Source organism: Pseudophryne corroboree, chromosome 11, assembly GCF_028390025.1.
Source record: "Pseudophryne corroboree isolate aPseCor3 chromosome 11, aPseCor3.hap2, whole genome shotgun sequence".
NCBI classification, from domain to species: domain Eukaryota; kingdom Metazoa; phylum Chordata; class Amphibia; order Anura; family Myobatrachidae; genus Pseudophryne; species Pseudophryne corroboree.
The window spans coordinates 138,492,034-138,514,777 of NC_086454.1; the positions used below are offsets into that span (position 1 = coordinate 138,492,034).

The 22,744-nt window shown below is 47.4% G+C and overlaps 1 protein-coding gene across 1 annotated transcript in view; it reads left to right on the forward strand.

The window, feature by feature from the left end:
• The window catches only part of LOC134970026 (solute carrier family 22 member 20-like), a 42,328-nt gene extending 19,964 nt beyond the window's left edge, over positions 1-22,364 (forward strand). Inside the window, exons 9-10 of the mRNA XM_063946143.1 lie at positions 3,888-4,091; positions 21,613-22,364. Of these exons, the coding sequence (XP_063802213.1) occupies positions 3,888-4,091; positions 21,613-21,697 (289 nt within the window). The 3' untranslated portion in view covers positions 21,698-22,364. The remainder of the gene's footprint in view (positions 1-3,887; positions 4,092-21,612) is intronic.
• Positions 22,365-22,744: the final 380 nt, after the last annotated feature.

The following is a 22,744-nucleotide window of genomic DNA, read 5'->3' on the forward strand; positions in this document are numbered from 1 at the left end:
AAAGTACTTAAACTCAACTAAACTAATGGGCACGATTTACACGCATTTCTGCCGCTACCTCCGGGGGTAGAGAGCTGAAATGATCTTGTCGCGCCCGTCAGCAGTAACATTAGAATACCTCTGACGGGAGGAAGGGACAGGCTAACATTTTTATCTGTCCCATAATCCCTTGTCGAGCAATGAGCAATATAGGGACACATAAAGTTACCATCAATTTGTCTAAATCCGGCACATAGGCCCTCATTCCGAGTTGTTCGCTCGCTAGCTACTTGTAGCAGAAATGCAAATGCAAAGCCGCCGCCCTCTGGGAGTGTATCTTAGCATAGCAGAATTGCTAACGAAAGATTAGCAATTCTGCTATTAAGTATTTTCTGCAGTTTCTGAGTAGCTCCAGACCTACTCCTAGATTGCGATCACCTCAGTCCGTTTAGTTCCTGCTTTGACGTCACAAACACGCCCAGCGTCCGGCCAGCCACTCCTCCGTTTCTCCAGCCACTCCTGCGTTTTTACCTGGCACGCCTGCGTTTTTTAGCACACTCCCTGAAAACGTCCAGTTTCCGCCCAGAAACACCCACTTCCTGTCAATCACGCTACGATCAGCAGAGCGATTGAAAAGCTTTGTTCGCCTGTAGGTAAAATTGCATAGTTTTGTGTAAAATTGCTTAGCGCGTGCGCAGAACTGCCTGATTTTAGCCTATTAGCAATTCTGCTAAAAATAGCAGCGAGCGAACAACTCGGAATGACCACCATAGACATTAAAGCGCTCATCTCCAGTTTGGGCCAAATGTAAGAAGGAAAAGAGGCATTTCTTGTACATATGTTCTGTAAGGTGCACCTGACGCATCATACAGCTGTACATTTCCACACTACAGTATGTGCCAGTATTAGGGCAGAAAGGAGCAAGTGTGTATACTTACATTCCCCCAATAACACAGGGAAAGAGTAGGAATGTGGCTTAAAGTTTTAGTAGTAACTGTGATTTTTGCATCACCCTATTTGTACCCAATCTAATAGTGTAATAAATTGTACTATACACAAGAGTATAGTATAGTATGACAATTATTAATAATTTGAAAGTAGAAGTTACTATGTAAAGTTTAATAAAATACTAGAAAGATATAGGATTTGGGTGGACTGCGCACAGAAATGTGCTAACGTTACGGGGAGTGCTGCTGGTGTTTAACAAGTTGGTCCTACTTGTTAGAATATTGGTGCAAAAGTGGAAATTTTTCACACTGCGCTCATCCCCGGTTTTGGATTTGCATGTGTCTATACTAGTGTAATAAATGGTGAAAATGCTTGTTTGAGTTTCAAAGTGATGTTTATTTATAAATAAAAAGCAGAAATGGATAGTCCTGAATTAATTGCACTCTATTTGGCTGTAATTAGCCTTCTTGCTAATTATGCATGAATACGCTTGATTCTAAACGTATTTTGATGAAGTCCAAATGTAGTGAAAAAAATGAATGAAAAAAATGATGAAAAAAGGAAAAAATAAAAAATGAATGAATTATTGAAAAACGAAGAAAAATTGAAAAAGGAGAGAAAATGTCTATTTGATTGAAAATCGGGCCGCGGCGTCCCGCTGGTATTAACTGAGTGCACTTTGTTTAAAAAGTATTCTGCTACTGACAGACAAACAGCAGTGGAGAGTGCGTGAGGAAGAAAGGGACTCCGGACTGGTCTGCCTCCCCCTGCTTCTGCCGCCGTCACTGTGACTGTGTTCTGTCGGAGGCTTGTCAGCCTGGGTTTGGTGCCTGTCTTGGAGGGGGAGATGCACGCACTGCGACCACTCTCAGAGTGGTTCGTTGCCGCACTTCCCCCACCTACAGAGACTCACCTTTGATCTCCTTCTCCTCTGCTGGATGTGTCAGCGGCAAGTTGTTTCCTCGCTGTTCGGCCGTCGTCCGTGATCTGCAGACACTTCCTGGTTTTCAGTCACGTGACCGGGTTCTCTGTCTTGTTCCGCTCCTTCTGCTCGATCGTGCAGCTGTTGTAGATAATGTGGGGAAAATGCTCCAACGCGTTTCGGCCCTTGGGGGCCTTCCTCTGGGAGAAGAAGTGTATATGATTTCTCCTGTGGTGAAGGAATAAATAGGCTGATCTGTGGTTCCTTCGTTCTGATTGGATGTCGTGCTTCATGTTATGAGAGGCAGTTGTTCTTGTCAGTCACATTGTGTAACCAATGAAAGGCATGTGCTCAGTCTTTCATGGTCCTTTTTGATTGGTTTTGCAACTGTCAGTCATGTTCTGTCGTCCAGTGAGTGGGTTTGTGACCTTGAAGCTTTGTTTATGGTTGCTATAGTGATGATTGTAGCCTGGTGGATGAACTGGTTCATTGTGCAGTTCAGAAATCAATGGATGAGAATAATGAAATGAATTGATTACAAATTGTGGAAAAGGTGGAATTGAATCATATTAGGAATAAATGAATGAAATGAAGTAAAAATGAAGTAAAAATAAATAAATGTGAAGATGGTATTAAATGCCATAAGAATAATAAATAATAAAATAATTAAAAAAAAATATAAAAAAAAATAATAAAAAAAAATTAAATAAATAAAAATATATATAAAATATATTTAATAAAATACTAAAAAAAACTTTATTCTATATAAATAAAAACATGTGTTGCTATCCCCTGAAATTAAATGGCAATCTTATTCATTTATCTCTAATGGAAATATCAATTCTGTAAATGCACATTGATGGCCGTGACTGAGTATAATATAGCCGTCACACTAATGACTTAGGCTCTGCCAGCTGGAGAGGTCAATACACAATCAGACAATTATTAGCTGCTCGCAATTGTAACTGATGGTCGTCATCATGAGTATAGCGTATAGGTGCACTAGTCCTCCTGACCTGCAAACCATCTAGTTCCTGAGAGCAGCATATGTGTCTGTGTGGGGGTGGATCATAGGGTCGACAATAACTAGGTCAACAGTCCATTAGGTCGACCACTACTGGTCGACAGTGACTAGGTTGACACCTGAAATAGGGTGACACGGTTATTAGGTCGATATGGAATAGGTCGACATGGAAAAAGGTCAACATGAGTTTTCTTATATTTTTTTGATGTCGTTTCCTTCGTAAAGTGACCGGGAACCCCAATTAGTGGCTCGCTTCGCTCGTCATGCTTCGGAAAAGGTGCCTCGTTTCACTACCGCTGCGCTCGGCACAGGTTACTATTCCCAATCGTAGTTCACGTGGATCGTAATGTATGAAAAAGGTCAACACATAAAAACTTTTTTTTAAAACTCATATTGACTTTTTCATGAGTCAACCTTTACCAAGTCGACCTTATGACCATGTTGACATATTGACCATGCCTACTTAATTCATGTCCACCAATAGTAGTCGATCTAATAAGTGTCGACCGACGTAAGTGCTGTCGACCAAAAGACTGGATCCCGTCTGTGTATAGGCCTGCCTCAGTTACAGGAACACAGACATCTCTATGGGCAGTAGTCAGCCTACGCTCAGCCACCCCTTCCTCCCTGTCCGCTCAGTCAGAGACAGCCTAGGGTGGCTCAGATGTCTGATGGTGCGAGCAATGTGTGCCCGCGTATGTGTGTTAGCAGCGGATATGGAACGACAGCAGCGGGCGTCTCTGTGCACAAGGTGGTGGCTGTGCACCGTAGGCTCCATAATACTGTGAATTGTGTGTGCTGCTCTATTAGCTGATTACTAACTAGCAACATTTAACTTATTTATTGTCTTTCCTCAAGTTGTGAAATACATGTCCAAAAATACTTTACCAAGACTGTTATATACAAAAAATCTTTACAATATAACACAAAAGCTTTATAATATAATCTATGTAGTGTGTGGCCCATACAGTGTAACATTGTAATCTAAGTATTATCTCTCCTTGTCCCCCACAGACAGACTGGACTGGGCTTCAGTGCTACACATGCTCGCCTGGGATCCGCTGTAGCCTCTGTTTTGCATTTAACAGGCGACTTCTCATCTACTTTACTTCCCATGATATTTGGAGTCGCTCCTATTATAGCAGGATTCCTTTCCTGCCTACTGCTGGAAACCAAAGACTCCTCCCTACCTGATACCATCAGTGAAGTGGAAGACAGGTGAGTAATGCATGTTTCTGTACTAATTCCACAATGGACAGAGATCCGTCTGATTTCAGACTTGGATCTTAAAGTGTACCCACTATGCAATTCTGTAGTATGAAGTAAAGTAAAATTGTAATGTAAAGTTATCAAACTTTAAAAAACAAACAGCTATTATACTTCCTTTGGGAGTCGATCACGAGACCGCCTGTGGGGATCCTGGCGGTCATAATGCCGATCCCAAAATCCCGACAGGAGGTGAAATGCCGCCCCCGGAATACCACCACCACAGGCTTTTCTCCCTCTACATGTGTCCACGATAGATGGAGAATATAACCTGTGGCGAGCGCATAACCGTGCCTGCAGCATGGTGAGCGCAGCGAGCCCACAAGGGGCTTTCTAGAGCTCGCCCTGCTGCCGGCATACTGGTGGCAGGGATTCCGATCTCCGAATCATGACAGTCGGGATCCCGGCCATCGGTATTACGTATGTATTGTAGAGATGAGCGGGTTCGGTTTCTCTGAATCCGAACCCGCCAGAACTTCATGTTTTTTTTCACGGGTCCGAGCGACTCGGATCTTCCCGCCTTGCTCGGTTAACCCGAGCGCGCCCGAACGTCATCATGACGCTGTCGGATTCTCGCGAGGCTCGGATTCTATCGCGAGACTCGGATTCTATATAAGGAGCCGCGCGTCGCCGCCATTTTCACACGTGCATTGAGATTGATAGGGAGAGGACGTGGCTGGCGTCCTCTCCGTTTAGAATTAGAATAGATTAGAGAGACACTTGATTTACTAATTTTGGGGAGCATTAGGAGTACTCAGTAGTGTACAGTGCAGAGTTTTGCTGATAGTGACCAGTGACCACCACTTTTATTTATAATCCGTTCTCTGCCTGAAAAAAGCGATACACAGCACACAGTGACTCAGTCACATACCATATCTGTGTGCACTGCTCAGGCTCAGGCCAGTGTGCTGCATCATCTATATATATTATATATCTGTCTGACTGCTCAGCTCACACAGCTTATAATTGTGGGGGAGACTGGGGAGCACTACTGCAGTGCCAGTTATAGGTTATAGCAGGAGCCAGGAGTACATAATATTATATTAAAATTAAACAGTGCACACTTTTGCTGCAGGAGTGCCACTGCCAGTGTGACTAGTGACCAGTGACCTGACCACCAGTATATAATATTAGTAGTATACTATCTCTTTATCAACCAGTCTATATTAGCAGCAGACACAGTACAGTGCGGTAGTTCACGGCTGTGGCTACCTCTGTGTCGGCACTCGGCAGCCCGTCCATAATTGTATATACCAGTGACCTAACCGTGGTTTTTTTTTCTTTCTTTATACATACATACTAGTTACGAGTATACTATCTCTTTATCAACCAGTCTATATATTAGCAGCAGACACAGTACAGTGCGGTAGTTCACGGCTGTGGCTACCTCTGTGTCGGCACTCGGCAGCCCGTCCATAATTGTATATACCACCTAACCGTGGTTTTTTTTTCTTTCTTTATACATACATACTAGTTACGAGTATACTATCTCTTTATCAACCAGTCTATATATTAGCAGCAGACACAGTACAGTGCGGTAGTTCACGGCTGTGGCTACCTCTGTGTCGGCACTCGGCAGCCCGTCCATAATTGTATATACCACCTAACCGTGGTTTTTTTTTCTTTCTTTATACATACATACTAGTTACGAGTATACTATCTCTTTATCAACCAGTCTATATATTAGCAGCAGACACAGTACAGTGCGGTAGTTCACGGCTGTGGCTACCTCTGTGTCGGCACTCGGCAGCCCGTCCATAATTGTATATACCACCTAACCGTGGTTTTTTTTTCTTTCTTTATACATACATACTAGTTACGAGTATACTATCTCTTTATCAACCAGTCTATATATTAGCAGCAGACACAGTACAGTGCGGTAGTTCACGGCTGTGGCTACCTCTGTGTCGGCACTCGGCAGCCCGTCCATAATTGTATATACCACCTAACCGTGGTTTTTTTTTCTTTCTTTATACATACATACTAGTTACGAGTATACTATCTCTTTATCAACCAGTCTATATATTAGCAGCAGACACAGTACAGTGCGGTAGTTCACGGCTGTGGCTACCTCTGTGTCGGCACTCGGCAGCCCGTCCATAATTGTATATACCACCTAACCGTGGTTTTTTTTTCTTTCTTTATACATACATACTAGTTACGAGTATACTATCTCTTTATCAACCAGTCTATATATTAGCAGCAGACACAGTACAGTGCGGTAGTTCACGGCTGTGGCTACCTCTGTGTCGGCACTCGGCAGCCCGTCCATAATTGTATATACCACCTAACCGTGGTTTTTTTTTCTTTCTTTATACATACATACTAGTTACGAGTATACTATCTCTTTATCAACCAGTCTATATATTAGCAGCAGACACAGTACAGTGCGGTAGTTCACGGCTGTGGCTACCTCTGTGTCGGCACTCGGCAGCCCGTCCATAATTGTATACTAGTATCCAATCCATCCATCTCCATTGTTTACCTGAGGTGCCTTTTAGTTGTGCCTATTAAAATATGGAGAACAAAAATGTTGAGGTTCCAAAATTAGGGAAAGATCAAGATCCACTTCCACCTCGTGCTGAAGCTGCTGCCACTAGTCATGGCCGAGACGATGAAATGCCAGCAACGTCGTCTGCCAAGGCCGATGCCCAATGGCATAGTACAGAGCATGTCAAAACCAAAACACCAAATATCAGTAAAAAAATGACTCCAAAACCTAAAATAAAATTGTCGGAGGAGAAGCGTAAACTTGCCAATATGCCATTTACCACACGGAGTGGCAAGGAACGGCTGAGGCCCTGGCCTATGTTCATGGCTAGTGGTTCAGCTTCACATGAGGATGGAAGCACTCAGCCTCTCGCTAGAAAACTGAAAAGACTCAAGCTGGCAAAAGCACCGCAAAGAACTGTGCGTTCTTTGAAATCCCAAATCCACAAGGAGAGTCCAATTGTGTCGGTTGCGATGCCTGACCTTCCCAACACTGGACGTGAAGAGCATGCGCCTTCCACCATTTGCACGCCCCCTGCAAGTGCTGGAAGGAGCACCCGCAGTCCAGTTCCTGATAGTCAGATTGAAGATGTCAGTGTTGAAGTACACCAGGATGAGGAGGATATGGGTGTTGCTGGCGCTGGGGAGGAAATTGACCAGGAGGATTCTGATGGTGAGGTGGTTTGTTTAAGTCAGGCACCCGGGGAGACACCTGTTGTCCGTGGGAGGAATATGGCCGTTGACATGCCAGGTGAAAATACCAAAAAAATCAGCTCTTCGGTGTGGAGGTATTTCACCAGAAATGCGGACAACAGGTGTCAAGCCGTGTGTTCCCTTTGTCAAGCTGTAATAAGTAGGGGTAAGGACGTTAACCACCTCGGAACATCCTCCCTTATACGTCACCTGCAGCGCATTCATAATAAGTCAGTGACAAGTTCAAAAACTTTGGGTGACAGCGGAAGCAGTCCACTGACCAGTAAATCCCTTCCTCTTGTAACCAAGCTCACGCAAACCACCCCACCAACTCCCTCAGTGTCAATTTCCTCCTTCCCCAGGAATGCCAATAGTCCTGCAGGCCATGTCACTGGCAATTCTGACGAGTCCTCTCCTGCCTGGGATTCCTCCGATGCATCCTTGCGTGTAACGCCTACTGCTGCTGGCGCTGCTGTTGTTGCCGCTGGGAGTCGATGGTCATCCCAGAGGGGAAGTCGTAAGCCCACTTGTACTACTTCCAGTAAGCAATTGACTGTTCAACAGTCCTTTGCGAGGAAGATGAAATATCACAGCAGTCATCCTACTGCAAAGCGGATAACTGAGTCCTTGACAACTATGTTGGTGTTAGACGTGCGTCCGGTATCCGCCGTTAGTTCACAGGGAACTAGACAATTTATTGAGGCAGTGTGCCCCCGTTACCAAATACCATCTAGGTTCCACTTCTCTAGGCAGGCGATACCGAGAATGTACACGGACGTCAGAAAAAGACTCACCAGTCTCCTAAAAAATGCAGTTGTACCCAATGTCCACTTAACCACGGACATGTGGACAAGTGGAGCAGGGCAGGGTCAGGACTATATGACTGTGACAGCCCACTGGGTAGATGTATGGACTCCCGCCGCAAGAACAGCAGCGGCGGCACCAGTAGCAGCATCTCGCAAACGCCAACTCTTTCCTAGGCAGGCTACGCTTTGTATCACCGCTTTCCAGAATACGCACACAGCTGAAAACCTCTTACGGCAACTGAGGAAGATCATCGCGGAATGGCTTACCCCAATTGGACTCTCCTGTGGATTTGTGGCATCGGACAACGCCAGCAATATTGTGTGTGCATTAAATATGGGCAAATTCCAGCACGTCCCATGTTTTGCACATACCTTGAATTTGGTGGTGCAGAATTTTTTAAAAAACGACAGGGGCGTGCAAGAGATGCTGTCGGTGGCCAGAAAAATTGCGGGACACTTTCGGCGTACAGGCACCACGTACAGAAGACTGGAGCACCACCAAAAACTACTGAACCTGCCCTGCCATCATCTGAAGCAAGAAGTGGTAACGAGGTGGAATTCAACCCTCTATATGCTTCAGAGGTTGGAGGAGCAGCAAAAGGCCATTCAAGCCTATACAATTGAGCACGATATAGGAGATGGAATGCACCTGTCTCAAGTGCAGTGGAGAATGATTTCAACGTTGTGCAAGGTTCTGATGCCCTTTGAACTTGCCACACGTGAAGTCAGTTCAGACACTGCCAGCCTGAGTCAGGTCATTCCCCTCATCAGGCTTTTGCAGAAGAAGCTGGAGGCATTGAAGAAGGAGCTAAAAGGGAGCGATTCCGCTAGGCATGTGGGACTTGTGGATTCAGCCCTTAATTCGCTTAACAAGGATTCACGGGTGGTCAATCTGTTGAAATCAGAGCACTACATTTTGGCCACCGTGCTCGATCCTAGATTTAAAGCCTACCTTGGATCTCTCTTTCCGGCAGACACAGGTCTGCTGGGGTTGAAAGACCTGCTGGTGACAAAATTGTCAAGTCAAGCGGAACGCGACCTGTCAACATCTCCTCCTTCACATTCTCCCGCAACTGGGGGTGCGAGGAAAAGGCTCAGAATTCCGAGCCCACCCGCTGGCGGTGATGCAGGGCAGTCTGGAGCGACTGCTGATGCTGACATCTGGTCCGGACTGAAGGACCTGACAACGATTACGGACATGTCGTCTACTGTCACTGCATATGATTCTCTCAACATTGATAGAATGGTGGAGGATTATATGAGTGACCGCATCCAAGTAGGCACGTCACACAGTCCGTACTTATACTGGCAGGAAAAAGAGGCAATTTGGAGGCCCTTGCACAAACTGGCTTTATTCTACCTAAGTTGCCCTCCCACAAGTGTGTACTCCGAAAGAGTGTTTAGTGCCGCCGCTCACCTTGTCAGCAATCGGCGTACGAGGTTACATCCAGAAAATGTGGAGAAGATGATGTTCATTAAAATGAATTATAATCAATTCCTCCGCGGAGACATTGACCAGCAGCAATTGCCTCCACAAAGTACACAGGGAGCTGAGATGGTGGATTCCAGTGGGGACGAATTGATAATCTGTGAGGAGGGGGATGTACACGGTGATATATCGGAGGGTGAAGATGAGGTGGACATCTTGCCTCTGTAGAGCCAGTTTGTGCAAGGAGAGATTAATTGCTTCTTTTTTGGGGGGGGTCCAAACCAACCCGTCATATCAGTCACAGTCGTGTGGCAGACCCTGTCACTGAAATGATGGGTTGGTTAAAGTGTGCATGTCCTGTTTTGTTTATACAACATAAGGGTGGGTGGGAGGGCCCAAGGACAATTCCATCTTGCACCTCTTTTTTCTTTTCTTTTTCTTTGCATCATGTGCTGATTGGGGAGGGTTTTTTTGGAAGGGACATCCTGCGTGACACTGCAGTGCCACTCCTAGATGGGCCCGGTGTTTGTGTCGGCCACTAGGGTCGCTAATCTTACTCACACAGTCAGCTACCTCATTGCGCCTCTTTTTTTCTTTGCGTCATGTGCTGTTTGGGGAGGGTTTTTTGGAAGGGACATCCTGCGTGACACTGCAGTGCCACTCCTAGATGGGCCCGGTGTTTGTGTCGGCCACTAGGGTCGCTAATCTTACTCACACAGCTACCTCATTGCGCCTCTTTTTTTCTTTGCGTCATGTGCTGTTTGGGGAGGGTTTTTTGGAAGGGCCATCCTGCGTGACACTGCAGTGCCACTCCTAGATGGGCCCGGTGTTTGTGTCGGCCACTAGGGTCGCTAATCTTACTCACACAGCTACCTCATTGCGCCTCTTTTTTTCTTTGCGTCATGTGCTGTTTGGGGAGGGTTTTTTGGAAGGGACATCCTGCGTGACACTGCAGTGCCACTCCTAGATGGGCCCGGTGTTTGTGTCGGCCACTAGGGTCGCTTATCTTACTCACACAGCGACCTCGGTGCAAATTTTAGGACTAAAAATAATATTGTGAGGTGTGAGGTATTCAGAATAGACTGAAAATGAGTGTAAATTATGGTTTTTGAGGTTAATAATACTTTGGGATCAAAATGACCCCCAAATTCTATGATTTAAGCTGTTTTTTAGTGTTTTTGGAAAAAAACACCCGAATCCAAAACACACCCGAATCCGACAAAAAAAATTCGGTGAGGTTTTGCCAAAACGCGTTCGAACCCAAAACACGGCCGCGGAACCGAACCCAAAACCAAAACACAAAACCCGAAAAATTTCAGGCGCTCATCTCTAATGTATTGTATTGTATTCCCTTCCTTTCTGTGTCATAAATGTCTTTGATTTTATTTAAATTAGGATTTACAGTAGTATGGATTAAAGTTCCTTGAAAGCTCAGGAACACACTGCTAGTACAAGGGCTGTACTTGCTCACATTAATGTGTCACCATGGCCCAGTCGTGATGGGTGGGGCCATGATGATGCAAATGGCATCCTCAAGCTCTCATCCCACCCACTCCCTACAATTCGGCAGTCTCCTTCACATTCCAGAGAGTAGTCAAGCATGCTTTATACAGACTCTGTAGACTAGATGGAGGATAACCACACTTGCTCCTTTATGTTTAAAGGAGACCTTGTACAGTTCAACTCATTGGTCCTCTTGCCACAACCGTATTTAGAGGCTCCTTTCTTGGCCTCACCTAACCAGCTTCCAGGTGACAAACCTATACAATTATTTGTATTGGAACTGTAATGACGCTGGTTGGAGTATTTGCAAATCCAGGATAATGCCATACCATACCCGGCTCATCTTCCTCACCAAACGCACTATGTCCATCTCCCCTCTCCTACAAGCCCTTCACTGGCTTTCCTTCCCTTTCAAGCTTCTCACACTCACTTACAAAACCCTCATCCACTCCCCTCCCATTTACATATCTGACCTTATCTCCATTTACACTCCCACCCCTTCTCTTCTCTCCGCTAATGCATACCACCTCTCCTGCCTACTGATTACTTCATCCCACTCCTACCTCCAAGATTTTTCACGTGCTGCGCCCTCTCTCTGGAATTCTCTGCTACTCACCCTCAGACTCTCCACCTTTCTACAAAACTTCAAACTGGCTCTCAAAACCAACTTCTTCACAAGACCCAGCCAAATCCCATCTTAACCCTATCTACCCCATGTGTCACCCCTGTCTGTCTGCCCCTCCCCTTTACAATGTAAGATCTCATGAACTGGGCACTATTCCCTCATTTGCTTTTCCTTCTCTTACTTAAACCATCTTTGACAGTACTAAATCCCTTGGTTTTCTGCCACCCTGATAATTATATTAGTGTCAACTGCTGATGCAGCTATGTTTATGTATCCTGTACTTGTCCTACAGTATATTGTCTTCAACTGTAAGTCAATGTTCCCTGTTTTGCTTATTTGCCTATTTACTCTGTAATTGGCACTGCTGATCCTTCGTGATGGCACATAAAATAAGATTTTACTTACCGGTAAATCTATTTCTCGTAGTCCGTAGTGGATGCTGGGGACTCCGTAAGGACCATGGGGATAGACGGGCTCCGCAGGAGACATGGGCCCTTTAAGAAAGAATTTAGGTTCTGGTGTGCTCTGGCTCCTCCCTCTATGCCCCTCCTCCAGACCTCAGTTAGAGAAACTGTGCCCAGAAGAGCTGACAGTAAAAGGAAAGGATTTTGGTAATCCAGGGCAAGATTCATACCAGCCACACCAATCACACCGTATAACTTGTGATAAACTTACCCAGTTAACAGTATGAACAACAACAGAGCATCAGGTCAACCCTGATGCAACCATAACATAACCCTTATTGAAGCAATAACTATATACAAGTATTGCAGCAGAATTCCGCACTTGGGACGGGCGCCCAGCATCCACTACGGACTACGAGAAATAGATTTACCGGTAAGTAAAATCTTATTTTCTCTAACGTCCTAGTGGATGCTGGGGACTCCGTAAGGACCATGGGGATTATACCAAAGCTCCCAAACGGGCGGGAGAGTGCGGATGACTCTGCAGCACCGATTGAGCAAACACAAGGTCCTCCTCAGCCAGGGTATCAAACTTGTAGAATTTTGCAAAAGTGTTTGAACCTGACCAAGTAGCTGCTCGGCAAAGCTGTAATGCCGATACCCCTCGGGCAGCCGCCCAAGAAGAGCCCACCTTCCTTGTGGAGTAGGCTTTTACTGATTTTGGAAACGGCAATCCAGCCGCAGAATGAGCCTGCTGAATCAAGTTACAGATCCAGCGAGCAATAGTTTGCTTTGAAGCAGGAGCACCCAGCTTGTTGGATGCATACAGGATAAACAGCAACTCAGTTTTCCTGACTCTAGCCGTTCTGGCTACATAAACCTTCAAAGCCCTGACCACATCTAGTAACTCGGAATCCTCCAAGTCACGAGTAGCCACAGGCACCACAATAGGTTGGTTCATATGAAAAGATGACACCACTTTTGACAGAAATTGTGGACGGGTCCACAATTCTGCCCTGTCCATATGGAAAACCAGATAGGGGCTTTTATGTGACAAAGCCGCTAATTCTGACACACGCCTAGCTGAAGCCAAGGCTAATAGCATGACCACCTTCCACGTGAGAAATTTTAACTCCACGGTTTGAGTGGCTCAAACCAGTGAGACTTCAGGAAACTCAACACCACGTTAAGATCCCAAGGTGCCACTGGAGGCACAAAAGGGGGCTGAATATGCACCACTCCCTTTACAAACGTCTGAACTTCAGGTAGAGAAGCCAGTACTTTTTGAAAGAAAATGGATAGGGACGAAATCTGGACCTTAATGGAACCCAGTTTCAGGCCCAAAGTCACTCCCGACTGTAGGAAGTGAAGGAAACGGCCCAGCTGGAATTCCTCCGTAGGGGCATTCCTGGCCTCACACCAAGCAACATAATTTCGCCATATACGGTGATAATGTTTAGCCGTCACGTCCTTCCTAGCCTTTATCAGCGTAGGAATAACCTCAACCGGAATGCCTTTTTCTGCTAGGATCCGGCGTTCAACCGCCATGCCGTCAAACGCAGCCGTGGTAAGTCTTGGATCAGACAGGGCCCCTGTTGCAACAAGTCCTGTCTTAGAGGCAGAGGCCATGGGTCCTCTGTGAGCATTTCTTGCAGATCTGGATACCAAGTCCTTCTTGGCCAATCCGGAACAATGAGTATTGTTCTCACTCCTCTTTTTCTTATGATTCTCAGCACCTTGGGTATGAGAGGAAGAGGAGGAAATACATAAACCGACTGGAACACCCACGGTGTCACTAGTGCGTCTTCAGCTATCGCCTGAGGGTCTCTTGACCTGGCGCAATACCTCTGTTGCTTTTTGTTGAGGCGGGATTCCATCATGTCCACCTGTGGCAGTTCTCACCGACTTGCAATCTCCGTGAAGACTTCTTGATGAAGTCCCCACTCTCCCGGGTGGAGGTCGTGCCTGCTGAGGAAGTCTGCTTCCCAGTTGTCCACTCCCGGAATGAACACTGCTGACAGTGCTCTTACGTGATTCTCCGCCCAGCGAAGAATTCTGGTGGCTTCCGCCATCGCCACCCTGCTCCTTGTGCCGCCCTGGCGGTTTACATGAGCCACTGTGGTGATGTTGTCTGACTGAATCAGCACCGATTGACTTAGGGTGTTGTATATGGCCCTTAGTTCCAGGATATTGATGTGAAGGCAAGTCTCCTGACTTGACCACAGCCCTTGGAAATTTCTTCCCTGTGTGACTGCCCCCCACCCTCTCGGAGGCTTGCATCCGTGGTCTCCAGGACACAGTCCTGAATGCCGAATCTGCGGCCCTCGAGAAGGTGAGCACTCTGCAGCCACCACAGGAGAGACACCCTGGCCCTGGGGGATAGGGTGATCAGCCGATGCATCTGTAGATGTGATCCGGACCACTTGTCCAACAGATCCCATTGAAAGGTCCTCGCATGGAACCTGCCGAAGGGAATGGCCTCGTATGATGCCACCATCTTTCCCAGGACTTGCGTGCAGTGATGCACCGACACCTGTTTTGGTTTTAAGAGGTCTCTGACCAGTGTCATGAGCTCCTGAGCCTTCTCCATCGGGAGATAAACCCTCTTCTGGTCTGTGTCCAGAATCATGCCCAGGAAGGGCAGACGAGTCGTAGGAATCAACTGCGACTTTGGAATATTTAGAATCCAGCCGTGCTACGCTGATCAGCAACTGCTCTCTGGACCTCGCCTTTATGAGGAGATCGTCCAAGTATGGGATAATTGTGACCCCTTGCTTTCGCAGGAGCACCATCATTTCCGCCATTACCTTGGTAAATATTCTCGGTGCCGTGGAGAGACCAAACGGCAACGTCTGGAATTGGTAATGACAATCCTGTATATTTAGAATCCAGCCGTGCTGTTGTAACACTTCCCGAGAGCGTGCTACGCTGATCAGCAACTGCTCTCTGGACCTCGCCTTTATGAGGAGATCGTCCAAGTATGGGATAATTGTGACCCCTTGCTTTCGCAGGAGCACCATCATTTCCGCCATTACCTTGGTAAATATTCTCGGTGCCGTGGAGAGACCAAACGGCAACGTCTGGAATTGGTAATGACAATCCTGTACCACAAATCTGAGGTACGCCTGATGAGGTGGATAAATGGGGACATGAAGGTATGCAATCCTTTATGTCCAGAGACACCATAAAATCCCCCCCTTCCAGGCTTGCGATGACCGCTCTGAGCGATTCCATCTTGAACTTGAACCTTTTCAGGTATATGTTCAGGGATTTTAAATTCAATATGGGTCTGACCGAACCGTCCGGTTTCGGTACCACAAACATGGTCGAATAATAATAACCCTTTCCCTGTTGAAGGAGGGGAACATTGACCACCACCTGCTGAAGATACAATTTGTGAATTGCAGCTAACACTATTTCCCTCTCTAAGGGGGAAGCTGGCAGGCAGTGGCGTCACAAGGCGGGTGCGGGGGGTGCGGCCCGCACCCGGGTGTGACACCTGGAGGGGGTGACACCAAATGTCAGCTCCTCCGCAGTGACAGGAGCCAGGTGCTGCAGTGTGAAATTCCGCTACAGCACCCGGCTCCTGTCATAGCAGAGGAGCCGACAGCACACAGAGACCGTCTCTGGGGGAAGCCCAGCATCTCCGGAGATGCTGGGCACGCCCCCAGAGTGACGATCCCGGTATCCCCGCAAAGCCACGCCCCCTAGCTGTAAGACCACGCCCCCTTTTTGCCGCGATCGCGGCAGTACATCAGGGGTGCGCACCGGGTGTCACCACACCTGGTGACGCCTCTGCTGGCAGGGCCGATTTGAGGTATCGGTGAGGGGGCATCTCTTCGAATTCCAGCTTGTATCCCTGAGACACAATCTCTAGTGCCCAGGGATCCACCTGGGAGTGAACCCACTTGTGGCTGAAATTTCGGAGACGTGCCCCCACCGGGCCTAGCTCCGCCTGTGGAGCCCCAGCGTCATGCGGTGGATTTAGTGGAAGCCGTGGGAGGACTTCTGTTCCTGGGAACTAGCTGTGTTGTGCAGCTTCTTTCCTCTGCCCCTGCCTCTGGCAAGAAAGGACGCACCTCGGACTTTCTTGCCTTTTTGTGATCGAAAGGACTGCATTTGGTAATACGGTGCTTTCTTAGGTTGTGAGGGAACATATGGCAAAAAATTTGACTTTCCAGCAGTAGCTGTGGAGACCAAGGGGGTCATTCCGAGTTGTTCGCTCGCAAGCTGCTTTTAGCAGCTTTGCACACGCTAAGCTGCCGCCTACTGGGAGTGAATCTTAGCTTATCAAAATTGCGAACGAAAGATTAGCAAAATAGCGAATAGACACTTCTTAGCAGTTTCTGAGTAGCTCCACACTTACTCGGCATCTGCGATCAGTTCAGTGCTTGTCGTTCCTGGTTTGACGTCACAAACACACCCAGCGTTCGGCCAGACACTCCTCCGTTTCTCCAGCCACTCCCGCGTTTTTCCCAGAAATGGTAGCGTTTTTTCGCACACACCCATAAAACGGCCAGTTTCCGCCCAGAAACACCCACTTCCTGTCAATCACATTACGATCACCAGAACGAAGAAAAAACCTTGTAATGCCGTGAGTAAAATACCTAACTGCTTAGCAAATTTACTTGGCGCAGTCGCACTGCGGACATTGCGCATGCGCATTAGCGACTAATCGCTCCGTTGCGGAAAAAAAATAACGAGCGAACAACTCGGAATGACCCCCCAGGTCCGAGAGACCCTCCCCAAACTGCAGACTAATATCTCTTTGAGCATGTCTCATATATAGGACAGCGTCTTTTATATGCCCCAGGGTCATTAATATAGTATCCTTGTCCAAGGTATCAAGTTCCTCAGATAAGGTATCCGTCCATGCTGCTACAGCACTACACACCCAGGCCGACGCAATTGCCGGCCTTAGTAAGGTACCTGAATGTATATAAATGGACTTCAGGGTACCCTCTTGCTTTCTATCCGCAGCATCTTTTAGGGTGGCCGTATCCTGTGACGGCAGGGCTACCCTCTTGGATAAGCGTGTGAGAGCTTTGTCCACCCTAGGGGAGGATTCCCAGCGTAACCTGTCCGTAGGCGGGAAAGGATACGCCATAAGCATCCGTTTGGAAATCTGCAGTTTTTTATCTGGAGAATCCCAAGCCTTTTCACATAACTCATTTAGTTCGTGTGAGGGGGGAAAGGTTACCTCCGGCTTCTTTTTCCCATACATATGTACCCTCTTGTCAGGGATTGGGGTTTCCTCTGTGATGTGCAACACATCCTTTATTGCTATAATCATATAACGGATGGCTTTAGCCAATTTAGGCCGTAACTTTGCATCATCGCCATCGACACTGGAGTCAGAATCCGTGTCGATATCTGTGTCAACAATTTGGGATAGTGGGCGCTTCTGAGACCCTGACGGCCTCTGCGACATAGGATCAGGCATGGGCTGAGACCCCGACTGTCCTAAGGTTTCAGCTTTATCCAACCTTTTATGCAAGGAATTAACATTATCATTTAAAACCTTCCACATATCCGTCCAATCAGGTGTCGGCGCCGTCGACGGTGACCCCACATTCGTTTGCTCCCGCTCTGCTTCCACATAGCCTTCCTCGTCAAACATGTCGACACAAGCGTACCGACACACCACACACACACACACAGGGGATGCTCTTTTTGAAGACAGTTCCCCCACAAGGCCTTTTGGAGAGACAGAGAGAGAGTATGCCAGCACACACCCCAGCGCTATATGTCCCAGGAATCACACAGTAACTTAGTGTTCAGTGGCGGTTCTTGCCACGGGCAAGCGGTACTTTTGCCCGGGGTGCCGCCTTCCGGAGGGCGCCAGCGCCATCCGGAGGGCGCCGCACCAGGGCAAGATCCGCCACTGTGCCCCCCGCAGTGCCCTGCTGTGCCCCCCCGCTTTGAAGGGAACCAGACGCGTAGCGTCTAGTTTCCCTTCATTGAGAGGACCTTAGTTGTGCGGTGCGCGATGACGTCATCGCGCACCGCACAGCAAAGGTCCTCTCCATGAAGGGAAACTAGACGCTACGGTCTAGTTTCCCTTCGTGTAGAGGACCTTTGCTGTGCGATGCGCGATGACGTCATCGCGCACCGCACAGCATAGTGGCACAGACTCTAGGGGTCATAATTGACCTCTAGTGTCTATGCTGTTCTATGGGAGAGACGTAATAACGTCTCTCCCATAGATCGAAGAGAAGAGAGAGGGGAGAAGAGCGGTGCCGCCGGCAGAGGGGGTCTGGATCAGGAACGGGGATGGTAAGTATTCTTTTTATTTATTTATTTATTTATTTATTTTCTTGCAGCGTCGTGACCACGCCCCCATATTTTGCCCGGGGCGCCACAAGTCTTAGAACCGGCCCTGTTAGTGTTAACCCAGTAGCTGCTGTATATAATGTTTTTGCGCCTAATTTATGTGCCCCCCCTCTCTTTTTACCCTCTTCTACCGTGTATCTGCAGGGCAGAGCCTGGGGAGCTTCCTCTCAGCGGAGCTGTGGAGAGAAAATGGCGCTGGTGAGTGCTGGGGAAGAAGCCCCGCCCCCTCAGCGGCGGGCTTCTGTCCCGCGTTTCTGTGTAAAATTATGGTGGGGGCTCATGCATATATACAGTGCCCAACTGTATATATGCCCAACTTTTGCCAAGAGGTCCTAATTGTTGCCCAGGGCGCCCCCCCCCCCCCCTGCGCCCTGCACCCTACAGTGACCGGAGTATGTGTTTTTAATGTGGGAGCAATGGCGCACAGCTGCAGTGCTGTGCGCTACCTCAGTTTGAAGACTGGAGTCTTCTGCCGCCGATTTTGAAGTCTTCTTGTTTCACCCGGCTTCTGTCTTCCGGCTCTGCGAGGGGGACGGCGGCGCGGCTCCGGGATCGGACGTCAAAGGGTGAGATCCTGTGTACGATCCCTCTGGAGCTAATGGTGTCCAGTAGCCTAAGAAGCAGGACCTATCTTCAGTGAGTAGGGCTGCTTCTCTCCCCTCAGTCCCACGCTGCAGAGAGTCTGTTGCCAGCAGATCTCTCTTAAAATAAATAAACCTAACAAAATACTTTCTTATAGCAAGCTCAGGAGAGCTCACTAAGTAGCACCCAGCTCGTCCGGGCATAGATTCAAACTGAGGTCTGGAGGAGGGACATAGAGGGAGGAGCCAGAGCACACCAGTATCCAAATTCTTTCAAAGTGCCCTGTCTCCTGCGGAGCCCGTCTATTCCCCATGGTACTTACGGAGTCCCCAGCATCCACTAGGACGTTAGAGAAATGTGACTTTCCAGCAGTAGCTGTGGAGACCAGGTCCGAGAGACCCTCCCCAAACAATTCCTCACCCTTGTAAGGTTAAACCTCCATATGCCTTTTTGAGTCGGCATCACCTGTCCATTGCCGAGTCCACAGGACCCTTCTGGCTGAAATTGACATAGCATTTATTCTAGAACCCAGCAGACTAATATCTCTTTGAGCATGTCTCATATATAGGACAGCGTCTTTTAATATGCCCCAAGGTCAACAATATAGTATCCTTGTCTAAGGTATCATATTCCTCAGATAAGGTATCCGTCTATGCTGCTACAGCACTACACACCCAGGCCGACGCGATCGCCGGCTTCAGCAAGGTACCCGAATGCGTATAAATGGACTTCAGGGTAACCTCCTGTTTGCGATCCGCAGCATCTTTTAGGGCAGCCGTATCCTGTGACGGCAGGGCTACCTTCTTGGATAAGCGTGTTAAAGCTTTGTCCACCTTAGGGGAGGATTCCCAGCGTAACCTGTCCGTTGGCGGGAAAGGATACGCCATAAGAATCCTTTTGGAAATCTGCAGTTTTTTATCTGGAGAATCCCAAGCCTTTTCACATAACTCATTTAGTTCGTGTGAGGGGGGAAAGGTTACCTCCGGCTTCTTTTTCCCATACATATGTACCCTCTTGTCAGGGACTGGGGATTCCTCTGTGATGTGCAACACATCCTTAATTGCTATAATCATATAACGGATGGATTTAGCCAATTTAGGCTGTAACTTTGCATCCTCGTAATCGACACTGGAGTCAGAATCCATGTTGGTATCTGTGTCAACAATTTGGGATAGTGGGCGCTTCTGAGACCCTGACGGCCTCTGCGACATAGGATCAGGCACGAGTTGAGACCGTGACTGTCCTGAGGCTTCAGCTTTTTCTAACCTTTTATGCAAGCAATTAACATTATCATTTAAAACCTTCCACATATCCATCCAATCAGGTGTCGGCGCCGTCGGTGGAGACGCCACATTCATTTGCTCCCGCTCTGCTTCCACATAGCCTTCCTCGTCAAACATGTCGACACAAGCGTACCGACACACCACACACACAGGGAATGCCCTTTTTGAAGACAGTTCCCCCACAAAGCCCTTTGGAGAGACAGAGAGAGAGTATGCCAGCACACACCCCAGCGTTATAAACCCAGGAATAACACAGTAACTTAATGTTAACCCAGTAGCTGCTGTTTATATTGATATTTGCGCCTAATTAATTATGTGCCCCCCCCCTCTCTTTTTACTCTCTTCTACCGTGTATCTGCAGGGAAGAGCCTGGGGAGCTTCCTCTCAGCGGAGCTGTGGAGAAAAAATGGTGCTGGTGAGTGCTGAGGAAGAAGCCCCGCCCGCTCGACGGCGGGCTTCTGTCCCGCTTAAATATACATTTTCTTTGCGGGGGCTCATACATATATACAGTGCCCAACTGTATATATGTTTACTTTTGCCAAAAAGAGGTCCAAATGCTGCCCAGGGCGCCCCCCCTGCGCCCTGCACCCTTACAGTGACCGGAGTATGTGAGGTGTGTGGGAGCAATGGCGCACAGCTGCAGTGCTGTGCGTTACCTCAGTGAAGAACGGAGTCTTCTGCCGCCGATTTGAAGTCTTCTTGCTTCTCATACTCACCCGGCTTCTGTCTTCCGGCTCTGCGAGGGGGACGGCAGCGCGGCTCTAGGATCGGACGGCGAGGGTGAGATCCTGCGTACGATCCCTCTGGAGCTAATGGTGTCCAGTAGCCTAAGAAGCAGGACCTATCTTCAGAGAGTAGGTCTGCTTCTCTCCCCTCTGTCCCACGATGCAGGGAGTCTGTTGCCAGCAGAGCTCCCTGAAAATAAAAAACCTAACAAAATACTTTCTTACAGCAAACTCAGGAGAGCTCACTGAAAAGCACCCAGCTCGTCTGGGCACCGTATCAAACTGAGGTCTGGAGGAGGGGCATAGAGGGAGGAGCCAGAGCACACCAGAACCTAAATTATTTCTTAAAGTGCCCATGTCTCCTGCGGAGCCCGTCTATCCCCATGGTCCTTACGGAGTCCCCAGCATCCACTAGGACGTTAGAGAAATAAAGGATAATAATAATAATAATACTAATAATACTACTACCATGATCTGGTACTTTGGAAGATCCAAAGGGGGGAGAATAGAATTTTAAATTGAGTTTACTATAGGACATGTCTGTTAATATATGATACAAGTTTAAGGTATCATTCTCTAATGGAGTTTATCCATCCACAGATTTAAAGAAAGTTCCCCTTGTATGTCTGAGGAATCAGAGAATGAAGCCTGGACTCAAAATGGTCATTTAAAAGAAGTCCCCTAATGATAGGGCCATTATGAGCAACAAAGAGCCCAGATGGAACAGAGCCTATGATTTTGTGTACTTCACAGTAATCCTTCATGGGAAAGTTATGACGTTGTCATGAAGATTGTCCAGTCAAGGGAAAGCTGTCTGGCCAAAGGAAGAATGCTCTTAAGTACAGAGCATAAGAAGAGAACCTCCGAGCTGGCACTGAAAAAAGTATGGCTGCTAGTAATGGCTACCTCTATTGAGTCAGTCGGACTGTGGTGTAATCATTAAATGAGTTGTGGATATTTTTAAAGTGAACATTAGCAATTTGTTGGTTAAGTGTTATGATACTTGAACTATTTTTTATGTCATGGTAGTTTGCTCATTGAGCCCTTATTTAGAGTTGGATGTAAGTCCATTTGTAAGACGGAAATATTGGCATTTTCATGCGAATTGTGTACTAAAATGCATCTGTAATTAAGTTTGTATTATAAACTTGTATGCCTGGAGAGGAGGAAAGTGGACAAGCACATGTTTAGTAGACTGAGGGAATGTACACAAAAGTGTAGCACTCCGTCTGGAGATAAGACCTAAAGAGACTTGTACACATCTGCACATCCGCATATACTTCATAGGAGTTGTATCTTTTGCGGGTACTGTCAGCATTGTGTAAAGCTATGTGACGAGAATATATGTTAAACTGCTGCAAGAAAAACAATTCCTATATAATTTATACAATTGTTTGCATTGAATAAAATTTTATATGGAAAATATGACTTTCTTGTTTATTGTAACACTAGCATATTGGACCTGCATATGCTAAATCACCACGGTCTCCCATCACCAGCTTTCTGCTGCTCCTCCCCCCGCAGTTCTGCAGTTGCTCATCCTGTCTCCTCCCTCCGCTTAGAAAAATTGCCTGAGAAAGTGGAGGGGAGTAAGAAACAGAGGAAAGAGAGAATAGGGCAAGAGGGGGAAGAGAACATTGGTAAAGAGAGATAATGTAAGAAGGGAATGGGGAGAGCCAGAGACAAGATAAGACAGGTGGAGAGAGAGATTGGGGGTAGGGATAGTCAACAG